This window comes from Pseudopipra pipra, chromosome Z (genome assembly GCF_036250125.1).
Source record: "Pseudopipra pipra isolate bDixPip1 chromosome Z, bDixPip1.hap1, whole genome shotgun sequence".
NCBI classification, from domain to species: Eukaryota; Metazoa; Chordata; class Aves; order Passeriformes; family Pipridae; genus Pseudopipra; species Pseudopipra pipra.
The window spans coordinates 25,417,470-25,429,889 of NC_087581.1; the positions used below are offsets into that span (position 1 = coordinate 25,417,470).

The 12,420-nt window shown below is 45.6% G+C and overlaps 1 protein-coding gene across 1 annotated transcript in view; it reads left to right on the forward strand.

The window, feature by feature from the left end:
* Positions 1-1,538: 1,538 nt before the first annotated feature.
* Positions 1,539-12,420, forward strand: part of RCL1 (RNA terminal phosphate cyclase like 1) — a 31,603-nt gene continuing 20,721 nt past the window's right edge. Inside the window, exons 1-3 of the mRNA XM_064642418.1 lie at positions 1,539-1,709; positions 4,150-4,221; positions 5,026-5,201. Of these exons, the coding sequence (XP_064498488.1) occupies positions 1,574-1,709; positions 4,150-4,221; positions 5,026-5,201 (384 nt within the window). The 5' untranslated portion in view covers positions 1,539-1,573. The remainder of the gene's footprint in view (positions 1,710-4,149; positions 4,222-5,025; positions 5,202-12,420) is intronic.

Consider the following 12,420-nt stretch of genomic DNA (forward strand, 5'->3'; position numbering starts at 1 on the left):
GTCTGACCTTTGCTGTACTAAACTGGGAGGTGCAGTTGACTTTCTCACTGGACAAGAGTTCTTGCAGAGGGGTCTGGGTAGAGTGGAGCACTGGGCAATCACCAATGACATGAAAGTGACAAGTTGAAATGGATTCTGCACCTGAGATAGAGAAAGGCCAGACACAAGTCTAAACTGGGAGAGGGATGGCTGGAGAGCACCCTTGTAGAGGGAGCTTTGGGGTGCTGGTTGGCAGCAGGCTCTGTAGCAGCCACCAGTGTACAGCCACAATGTACCTCTGGCAGCCAGGAGGACAACGAGGACACTGTTGTGTCCCCCCCCCCATCCTAGGTGCATCAAACACAGCATCATCAGCCATCAAAAGAGGTGACTGTCCCGCTGTATTCAGCGTTAAGGCAGGGCCTCATCTTGAGTGCTGTGTGCAGGTCTGGGCCCCACCATTTAAGAGCAATGTGAAGGTCCTCAAATGTGTCTGGAGTAGGGCAAGAAACCTGGCGGAAGGACTGGATACCATATCCTGTGAGGAGCTGCTACAGACTTTAGGCTTGTCTGGTCTGGTGAAAAGGAGGCTGAAGGGTGACCTCCTTGTCTCTACAACTGCCTGAGGAGGGGAAGTGGACAAGGAGGTACTGATCTCTTCTCCCTGGGATATGACATGTGGGAATGGTTGAAAGTTGTATGAGGGGACATTCAGACTTGTCATTAGGAATCATTTTACAGAGAGGGTGGTCAAACCTTGGAACAGGCTTTTTAGAGAGGTTGGCTGAAGCTCTAAGCCTGTCAGTGGGTAAGGGTCATTTGGACAATGCCCTTAACAACATGCTTTAACTTTTGGTCAGCCCTGGAGTGCTAAGGGAGTTGGGCGAGATGATTGCTGTTGGTTCCTTCCAACTGGAACTACTCCACTCTAACTCTCTTAAGTTCTGTTTCAATACACATAAATGTAAGCCTAGCAATTGACACTGTCACACCACCACTGCAATCGTCGTTTCTCTTAAAGCTGAGGCTGAACGCTTCTCTCGGTCTCCTCATTAAGGACAGATGGGCTCTGGCACTGTCACTTAGTATAACAGGCTGGCCTGAGGACTGCAAGTCACACTCACGCATTCCTCCGCTCGGTTTTCCCTAAGGCAGGGATAAATTATTGAAAAGGAGTGTCTGAGGGAACGCCTTCCCAGGAACCGACTCATTTTTGGTGTTGGGACAATACCCTGGTAGAGGCACCATGTTCTGCTCCGGGCCGTCCTCGCTCTCCCGCCCGCGCGGAGAACCCGCGCCACCCGGAGGAGCGGCCGGGCGGGCACCCGGCTTCGGCCAGACACATCTACCGACACTTTTAAACTCTGAGTTTCAATCCAAAACACACAGGCAGGGAGCGCACACGTAGAGGCAGCAGCTGCCAGCCCTGTCGAGACAACCTCGGCCCAACCACGCTTTCGATCACCCGTTCGGCGAACCCGGCGGATGCGGAGCTCGGAGCCGGGAGCGACCCCTCCCAGCGCCCGCCCGCCCCCTGCCCTTTGCCCCCGCCGCTGTCCCAGCGCTTCCTGTTCCCAACCACGTGGGCAGAGGGATGGCGGGCGAGGCGCAGTGCCTCAGCTACGCGGGATGCAACTTCCTGCGGCAGCGCCTGGTGCTGGCCACGCTTAGCGGGCGCCCGCTGAAGATCCGCAAGATCCGCGCCAAGGAGGAGGATCCCGGGCTCCGCGGTAAGCGGGGGCTGCGGGGGAGGAGGTCGGGTCGGGGGGCGGCGGAGCTCCGGCGCCGGCTGTGCCTGGGACCTGCTGCCGGCAGGGTCAGCCCCGCAGCGGCGGCTGGGGCAGCAGAGCCCCCTCCGGCCGGCGAGAATGGGACCCAGCTGCGGGTCGGTGTCTTCCCGTGGATGGTCTCTCTTTCCCTTGGGCGCTGTGCACACCTGGTGCGGGCGGCGAGCTGCCGGCGCCGTCTCGGTCGGAGCTGTCACACGTGGGCTTTGGGAGGAGGAGGAGGAGACGTGGGAGCGGCACAGGGCGGTGTCGGAGGCCGGAGCAGGGAGGCTGTCGCCCACCCGCCGCTCTGTGCCATCCCCATCCCGCCGGCTCGGCTCGGCAGCCCTGCCTTTCCACGAGGTCACGCGTTTCCTCCAGCGCGGGCCCTCGAGGGCCGGTCCGGCCGCCGGGGTTCCTGCTGCCCCGCCCGAGCCGCCCCGGTGGGTCGGGGAGGGCACCGCACCATCCCCCGCCGTCCCGTCCCGCAGGGGAGCGCCGGTGCGGGAGCAGCCAGGCGTGGTTCTGACCTGTTCGCTGGGTTGTGCGTGAGCCTCGTTGGCAGACCCGGAGTTGGTCCGTGTCCCCGTGACGGCGGCTCCGCAGTCGGGAGTGGCAGAATAATTCCTCGGCCCTCGCACTGCCGTTTCTGCCGCGTGCCCAAGTGCCGTGTGCTCCATCTGTTTGTGGGAGCCCGCGTTCCCGCAGTGTTAATGGGTCTTGTGTTGTGCTTTGATTTTTATTAGGGTTTGTCCAAACAATAAAGGTGAAAGAGGTGGAATCCATTTACTTTTCATTTCTGAAAGCTTCCAAGACTGCAGACTCCTGTGAGGGAAACCTTTCTTAGGGAATTCCTTCTTCAGTCCTGTACAAGACCTTTGGCATCCCAGGGTGAATTCCATTGTAAACCAAAGTAAGAAGACAATAGGATAGAGATTGAGGAAAAAACATTATTGTAGTGTTATTTTTTGGGGCAAGGACCCCTGCTGTGAAGTTCAGAACAGGGATAGATGCTACTCTGCCTCCTGAGCAGGCTTCAGATTATAGGTAGAAATTCTCCTCAGAAACTGTCAAAGCATTCTTGTGTACTTGACTTAACATTTACCATGACCCAAAATATTTTTTATCACCATATAGTGATGAAGTTTGTAGGTTTGCTATATTTTTTTAAAAGGTGTTTGAATTGCCTTTTTCAAGTATGAGTTAAAGTGTAAACTATGACTGTAACAGAAAAATAATAACAACAAACCGTGATTTGTGCTGGTGATTCAACATGCAGTTCTTTTTGCTTTTCATGACTGGAACATTTGTAAAGAGAACTCTTCTACACATGTTCTGCAAGACTGAAATGAGCTCACAAGGATGCACTCTTGCACTGGAAGAAGCCCCAGTGCTGTCATAAACTTTATAAACATATAAACTGTCATAAAGTTTAGAAACTGTCAAAACAGAGAGCAGAACCAGTATTGTGTGACTGGGACATCAGTAGTGTTATGGAAATATTGACAATGTAATTTCTGCTATTGTATGTTAGAAGCATACATAGAAAAAAAAGTCTGATTACTGTTTAAGAAGTAACACAGGGTTATTGCTAAGGAAGTTCTGCAGTCTACCTACATCTATACAGGTGCTGTTGGCCCTTTAAACTGCTTGTGTTTTGAATGCTGTATATGTTCATGTGTCTTCCTTGATATTGAATCTGTACCATGTTGGGATACCTAAGTACTAGAATACTAGGCTATTCCTCCTGGGGTGGTTTCTTTTGGTTGCTTGTTGTTGTTGTGTTGTTTTGGTTTTGTTTTGTTTCATTTTTGGTTTTAGTTGGTTGGAGGGGGAGGTGTTTTTGTTTTGGGTTAAATTCAGTTGTCCTTTCCCATGTCTCTTGAGCTGGAGCCCACACAAGCAAGAGAACAGCTGTGCAGCAGCAGCACTTCACATGGGAATGACCCCTGCTTTTAAGTTAACACTTTAACACAGAATGATGTGAAGCTGTTACTAACTTGTCATGCTTCAATGTGCAGGATCCTGTTTATTATGAGTTGTATGTTTTGCTTTGCACTGAGCAAAATGTAAATTGTCAAAAGTTTTATCCTGGACTGATCTCTCAGGCCACTGTGGTCAGAAGTTACCAGTTGTATCATGTGCTGCGTGCCAGGGAGAGGAGTGTGACTAGTCCCAACTGCCACATCTGAGGCCGTCTCAACTGATTTGAGATGCCTGTGAGCATGGAGGCTCAAATTAACATCTCTGTTTTTACAGTTAATTGCCTTTTCTCATGTGCTAGAATTATACCACAACTTGAAGAGTGAGGGTATCCTTACAGCTGTCAAAGGCAGGAAAGGGTAAAAAGTATGGTGTTGAACTTCAGGAAACTTTAAAACTCTCTCTATGTTTTACTCCTTAGATTTTGAAGCAAGTTTTATTCGCTTGATTGACAAAGTGACCAATGGCTCTCGGATTGAAATAAACCAGACAGGTAAGCCCTGTTTTCTCTGCTTCCTCTGTTTTGGTCTTCCAGGCTTTATCAGTTTCTGCAGCGGAATCAGAGTTTTGTCTTGACAGAGGTAGGTGTTCAGATATGATTGACTGAGCAGATCAGAAATAACCAAGCTGAGAAGTTTTGTAGTAATTGGTTGCATGCAAGAAGATCAGCGTTCCACCATATAGTGGAGAACTAAAGAAACTATTGCCCAAGAACTAAAATCAGTATGTTGTTGGATACGTAGTATTTTCCTAGTGGGGGAAGGTTCCTCTGAACCAGAATTGATTTTTCTTGGAGGCAAGGTTTACCCTCTACAAAGACAAACTTGTGAGCAAGAGTGCTTGCTTATTCATGCTTGGAAAAGGGTTTGATTAGAGTGAGAAGCTCCCTATATAACAATTTCATCTGGTTTGGAGTTTTCGTATTTTTAAAGGATTTTAAGAATTGTGGTTGATCAGTAAGGCAGACGAATTACCACCAGATATGCCAAGGCATCAATGACCTGATGAACTGATGAAGATTTAGCTTCTATGGAGGATAATTATTGCTTGTATCAGCATTTTGGAAATTACTAAGAGATCCTTAGTTTTGTGGGGGAGGGGAAAAGGAGGAGAAATTACGTGCAGGGCAGACAGACACTGGTGTGCATTGACCCATTTACTAACTTAATAGTAAAGCATAAATTCTTTTGCCTCCAATTTGCCTGTATACATTGTTGCAAAGTATGTTTGTGTTGTAGTAATGGCCAATGCTCTTACAGTGCCCTCATTTGGCTTGCTCCCCTGGCGTCTTTCCCAGGTACTACTTTGTATTATCAGCCTGGTCTTCTGTACGGAGGCTCGTTGGAACATGACTGCAGCCCCAGTCGTGGCATTGGTTACTATTTGGAAAGTCTGCTGTGCTTGGCACCCTTCATGAAGCATCCATTGAAGATTGTCTTGAGGGGAGTAACAAATGATCAAGTAGACCCTTCGGTAAGTAATAAAGTTTAAGTACCAGAGGAGGATAATTTTCCCCCCGCTAAAAAAAAAATATTAGGGAAGAGTGTCTAAAACATCCAGAAGTATCCAGTGTTGCTGCATTTACCAGCAAACTCTCTGAATCAAACAAACATCTGCTAAACTGTTGCCTCTCCACATCACACTCGAAACTGCAGTTTATAATCCACCTTTTGACTTTCAATTTTGTAGTGCTTCTGTCTTCTCCCCTGCAAACTCCTTTTAAATGCACTGTGAGACCCTGCCAGAGGTTTGGTTCTCCTCTTCTCTTAGAATTTAGGGGGATTATTTCTCCTACCCAACACATGTGTTTACTGTATAAAGAGGAAATTGTCTTTAAAATTTGAATGTGAAAAGGTGTAGGAAGGAATCTTTCTCTTCTGTTGGATTCTGGACATAGTTATACAAATCTGCTGTGAAGCCTTCTTTCTGTTAGGAACAGAAGTCACATGGCAATTACAAAATTAAAGTAGCAAAAATATGTAATAACTGATTCTTCAGAAAGATGATAGCAGGTTTGGTAGATCAAATAACTATGAAATGCTTCCTTTGATTTCTGTTACTGCTGATTTGCAGTTCTTTGTTTTGTAACAGTGTTGTTACAAAAATGAACTATGGGTGACATGGGGTTAAAACATTGAAGTAATGATTAGTGGTTATGGTTTGTTTTTTTTTTCCCAAAAAATCCCATACATAAGCCTTTGCTTTTGGGGAACAGCACTTCTGTTTACTTTTTGAATGGTGATTGGAGACTATTTTCCTCCTAGTAGATTAAGGAAACGTTGTAATCTGAAAATTTAGCCAGTTTAAATAAATACAAATACTGTGAAGTATAACTGCAGATATTAGATGAGCCTCTAAGTCGTGCTAGTATTTATGACTTTTCAGCTGTGCTTTTCTTGTCATTTAAGAATCTTTCTTTCTCACCTGTGGCTATGAGAGACATCCACATAAGTCAAAGAATGATCAAAATGGGTTGTACACAGCACTATGAAAAAAAAGGGGAAGCATGTTTTGCTAAGTTTTCAGTCATTCTGTTTAAAAGTCCTTAATATAACTGGTAAGTAATAAGAATCAAAGTCTTTTTTTTGTTGACTGTGTCTATTTAATCACAATGGAGAAATTCTTGCATAATCTGGAGATGAGGAACAGTCAAGTGTTGATATTGCTTTTAAGTAAGTTTGGACAGTCATCTAAGCAACCAAGTCTTGATTCTGGAAATTATCTCTTTTTAAGCATCAGTCACGTGGGCCTGAGATTAAACAATTTTAGTTGAAAAGAGTGCAAGAATTTAAGCCAGTTAAGTTTGTGCTTGAAGGGGCCTTGCCCTTGCCAGAGCTCAGGCGCATGCATGTTGCGTGTTGGCATACATCAGCTGACCTTTCTGACACTAAATGTAAATAAAATTCATGCTAAAGAGTTACATCTTAAATTCCATGTGTCATAGTAGCAACTGCACAGTAGTTGTTAGTGACAGCTAACACAGTCACAACTTCGGTTACTGTGACTCGACTCACACTTAGTAACTTTTTCAGTGGTAATAACTGAATACCAATTCCTGAAATTGGTTTAAACATGGTTTATGTCTGTTTAACTTGCCTAAGTAAACACTAAACCTGATGCCAATAAACTACTTAAAGGAGGTTTACAAGTTGTTTTGTATAGCATATGGATCTGCAGGCTGCTGAGACTAAAAGCACAAATTTAAGTGCTACCCTAATTGATTTATGTGCTTCTGTAAATGGAAGCTTGGTTTTAAATTGATTTGGGCTTTTATTTTTCGGTAGACAGAGGATGTTTATAAACTGAGTGAACAATTACTACCTATGCTTGTCCAAAAAGGGATGCTTAAATTTGTCTATTCATCTGTACGCTTTCTGACTTTCCATGGAGAAGGTGGAAAGGCAAACCAATGTGAATATAATGTGAGAGTTTAAAATGGGGAGGTGTTTTCCCTGCTGCTCTTGATGTAAGAACCTCTCAGTCTCAGATTAGTAAGTTTGCATGGCCAGGTTTTGGTGGTGGGGTGCTAAAGGGGTGGTTCCTGTAAGAAGCTGCCAGAAGCCCGTGCCAGCTGGCTCCAAGACAGACCCACTGCTGGCCAAGGCTGAGCCCATCAGCATTGGTGGTAGCGCTGCTGGGATAAACATGTTTAACGGGGAAGCGGAGGGTGGGGGGAACTGTGGAGTAACCTGCAGCTGGAAAGAGGAGTGGAAGTACGTGAGAGGAACAGACCTGCACACACCAAGGTCAGTGAAGAAGGAGAGCAGGTACCTCATGCGCTGGAGCAGAGATTCCCCTGCAGCCCGTGATGAAGTCATGGTGAAGCAGCTGTCCCCCTGCAGTCCCTGGAGGTCAGCAGGAGTTCAGATATCCACCTGCAGCCTGTGCAGGACCCCACGCTGGAGCAGGTGGATGCATGAATGAGGCTGTCACCCCATGGGAAGCCTGTGCTGGAGCAGCATCCTGGAAGGATCTGTGGCCCCAGGGAGAGAGGAGCCCACACTGGAGCAGGTTTGCTGACAGGGTGTGTGACCCCCTGAGAGACCCACACTGGAGTGGTTCATAAAGAACTGTAGCCAGTGGGAAGGACCCATGTTGGAAAAGTTCATGGTGGACTGTCTCCCATGGGAAGGATCTCACACTAGTGCAGGGAAAGAGTGTGAGGAGCCCTCCCGCAGCAGAGATAACAGCAGCAGAGATAACGTATGATCGATTGACTGCAATCCTTGTTCCCTGCCCCTTAGTGCTGCTGAAGGGGAGGAGGTAAAGAATCAGGAATAAAGTTAAGTTCAGAAAGAAGAGGATTGGGATTAAGGTGTTTTTAAAATTTGGTTTTATTTTTCATTACCTTACTCTGACTTGATTGGCAATAAATTCAATTCATTTCCTTGAGTCAAGTCAGTTTTGTTGGGTTTTTTTTCAGCTTTGCACTAGCTAAGGGATCTTAAAAGTTACTTTTCCTCCTCTTTTTTTTTTTTTTTTAAACTCCCTGTCCTTAACTCATGAGCCTTTCATTATATTTTGTTGCCCCTGTCCGGCTGAGGAGGGGAACTGATAGAGCAGCTTTGGTGGCCACCTGGCATTCAGCCAGGGTCTGCCCACCACATAGGTACAATAAACAAGATGTGCGCTCAAGGTGTGCTTTGGAGGATTTTTGTTTATTTGTAAAAGGGATATAATGTTTTGTAAAGGTGTCTTTATTTTGGAGCTAGGTGAATTCTGCAGGATGTATCCTTATGTGAGTGGTATTACTCTGCTCTCCATTGCTGGCAAAATCCTGGCAAGAATACTCTTGAACAGACTAATACCCACTATAGCAGAAGGTATCCTTCCTGAAAGTCAGTGTGGTTTCAGAGCCAACAGGAGCACCACAGACATGGTATTTGTCCTCAGACAACTGCAAGAGAAGTGTAGGGAACAGAACAAAGGTCTCTATGTAACCTTTGTCGACCTCACCAAGGCTTTTGACACTGTGAGCAGAAAAGGTCTGTGGCAGATTTTGGAACGTTTAGGTTGTCCCCCTAAATTCCTCAAAATGATCGTCTCACTCCATGAGGATCAGCATGGCCAAGTCAGATATGGCAACACACTTTCTGAGCCCTTTTTAATTAAGAATGGTGTGAAACAAGGCTGCGTTCTCGCTCCTACCCTATTCACCGTCTTCTTTAACATGATGCTCCAAAGGGCCACAGCAGACCTCAATGATCAGGACGGTATCTACATTCGATACCGTACTGATGGAAGTCTATTCAATCTGAGGCGACTGAAGGCCCACACCAAGACCTTAAACCATCTTGTCTGGGAGCTGCTTTATGCTGATGACGCTGCCCTTGTTGCCCACACAGAAGCAGCTCTGCAGCGTTTAACATCCTGCTTTGCAGACGCTGCTGAGCTCTTTGGTCTGGAAGTCAGCTTAAAGAAGACAGAGGTCCTCCATCAGCCTGCACCTCAGGATGTCCCTCATCATCCCCACATCACCACTGGTCAATCAGAGCTCAAATCAGTCCAACAGTTTAATTACCTCGGTAGCCTCATCTCCTCAGATGGTAAGATTGACGGAGAGATAGACAACAGATTAGCAAAGGCATACAGTGCTTTTGGAAAACTCCATAAAAGAGTATGGCGTAATAAACACTTGAAGAAAAGCACCAAGATCAGTGTTTACAAAGCCATAGTGTTGTCTACTCTCTTATATGGATCTGAATCATGGGTCATCTACCGCCACCACCTGCGTCTCTTAGAACGCTTCCATCAACGCTGCCTCCGTACAATTCTAAACATCCACTGGTCAGACTATGTCACCAACACATCTGTTCTAGAGCAAGCAGCTATCACAAGTATTGAGGCCATGCTGATGAGAACACAGCTGCGTTGGGCAGGTCATGTCTCCAGGATGAATGACCACCGCCTCCCTAAGATCTTGCTTTACGGTGAACTTGCCACTGGCTGCCGCATGAGAGGAGCCCCGAAGAAAAGATACAAGGACTCCCTGAAACAACATCTCAGCCTTGGCCATATTGATCACCATAACTGGTCCACTCTGGCCTCAAATCGGGAGGCCTGGAGACACACCATCTATAACGCAGCTGTCTCCTTTGAGAACACACGCAGGATCACCCTCGAGGAAAAAAGGCAACGCAGAAAGAACTGTGTATTGCAGAATACACCATCTAAGGAATCTTTCTGCTGTGCCTTTTGCAATCGGATATGTCTGTCACGTATTGGCCTCATAAGCCACCAGCGTGCCTGTAGCAAATGTGGATAGAGCCTTCCCAAATCTTCGTTCGCGAAGCCTAGCCATGATGATATGATCCTTATGTGAGTGTATTGAATATCTGTCGTTTGCAGATAAATCTACAAATTCATGTATGCTTGTGGAAAATATGTATGTACATACACACACATATGCACACCCATGATCCTATAGCACCCCATTTGTGCTTGAACAGAGAATGTGGCAAACAGGAGCCCATGCTCCCTCTGTGTCTCCTGCTCCTAAGAGCCATACAGTCCTGTGTATTCTTAATACCCTGGACACTTCTCACAACCTTCCCTAAGCCAGTTCAACTAACTGGCAAAATGACAGAGAGCTGTACGCCCTGCATTTTCTCATGGAGGCATCCTCGTGGATAAGTAAGTAGCAGGAATGTGCGTGCAGCCAGAGGAGTGGGACCTTTCCCTCATGGGAGCAGTGAGCAGGTAGGCTGACCTGCAGGGCTTTCTGAAATCCATTCTCAGCACTGAGCTCGCAGCTTTTCACACAGCCTCAGAAGCATTTGTGGGATGTGATTGCTGTGTGGTTTGAGGTTCCTCTTTGCCAGAGACCTCCATGTCAGAAGACAAAAGGGAATATGGTAGATCTCCTGCTGTGGGTAGAGTAGAAATGGTCAAGGTGAGAGGAAGGATGTTTCCAAGGACAACTTGTGGAAGAAAAAACTTCAGCTAAGTTCAGTGAGGCACAGGTCAGGCTGAGTTCTTGGAGTATAAAGTGTATGTTTACATTAGTATTTGTTTATATACATTAAATAGCCCTCCAACAGGGTGCAATGGAAAGCTCTTTGACATCTGGTACCAGTCCAAAAGACTACTGTAGTAACTGAAATACAGGGTAGCGTGCACTTGTTCAAAGTGGGACTGTGGTGCTATTATTACTAATAATATTGCATATGTTGTTGTGTGTATTATCACATATTGTGATAATATTGCACAGTATTATTATTGTCTGAGTGATACGTCCTAAATGGGTGAGAGGAATGCTACTTTGTTCACATTTGATGGGAAGAGGCATGCGTTTGGGATACCAGCCTGAACTGTTCACTGGCAGCCTATGCTTGCACTATGTTTTAATGTGCTGTCACTGGTGAGACCTGACCATGGATAGCTTATGGGACCAGCCATGTGGGACTGGGTTGAGGTGGTTTCGAGTTTCTCTGTATAGTGATTATGTATGCAGGGGGTGGCTTTGTATATGGCCTTTTTCAAGGGAATGGAGGTGGCACACAAATGACAGTTCCTATTTTCCATTCCTTCTCTACCTCTTGATATTCTGACAAATACATAGTGCTGCAGTAACCTGTTTTAGTATAATCATTCTTAATGTTTGTGTTTGCAAGTGTTGAAGGTTCTTTACAGCTATGCCATGGGACTTTGAGTTGAAATTACTGTCGTGCTGATGTGAAGCTTGTGAAGTTTTGGCTTAGGAGCAGTAGTCTTCAATCTTAATCAAAATTCATCAGTTGTCTGTGGAAAACAGGTTCTTCCTATGGAATTTTCTCCCCCGTCCCTGGCTTTTCTTGTTTCCTTGCTAAACTGTTTTTTCTCTTCCCCTTCTCCCAGTCTGGGCCCTTTTTAACAAAATATAACACTGTATGTATGGCAGGGCTAAATGATATTCTGTGAAGTGCTAATGGCTATGCAGCTCAACTGATGCTTGCCCTTCTCCAAGGTAGCCATATACTGTAGGGTCTGTGTGTGGTTTATTGGGGGTTTTTTCAGCTGTGCACTACCTAAGGGATGCTAAAAGTTACTTTTCCTTCTCTTTTTCTTTTTTTTTAAACTCTTGTAGATTTCTTTAAAGGAAAAAGATTTGCATTACACTAGTTTGTGAATAAGGATTGTCTATGGAATTTAGCATGTTAGTGTCATTTGTGCTGAGGTATACCCTCAGTTGTATGACGCATTTGCTTTGGTACAACTTGGTGTTTTGTTGTCTGTTCTGGAAATGAAATAACTGCCCTTCAAGAGGAGCTGAATCTTTGGTTTATGGCTGAGAATTGACAAAAGGCTAGAAAAATGGGTTTGGGTCTCAGTTTAGCTACTCTCTTGTGATTTTCAGTGAAATACTTCACATCCTGCCTGACTTCCCACTCATCTGCTAAGCAGAACAGCCTTTTCCCCTTCTTCAAATACTGCTGATTACCGTGTCTATTTAGGCCGCAAATTTGGAACAGTTAGTTTCTTATTATATGTCTGTCTGGTACCTGATAAGTATCATGGAATTTGTCTGAGGACTGAAAACTATGACAAGTTTTGAAGTTTTTGGAAATAAACACGAGACTCAAAGTTGATCCGGGTTTCTAATGCTGGCATAACATGCTTTCTCTGGAGAAAGAATTGCAAAAGTGGAAATGTAGGAAGCAAACAGTTCCTAACCTACATAGTGAAGCTTTTCTTTTTTCACTGGTATGTTTTG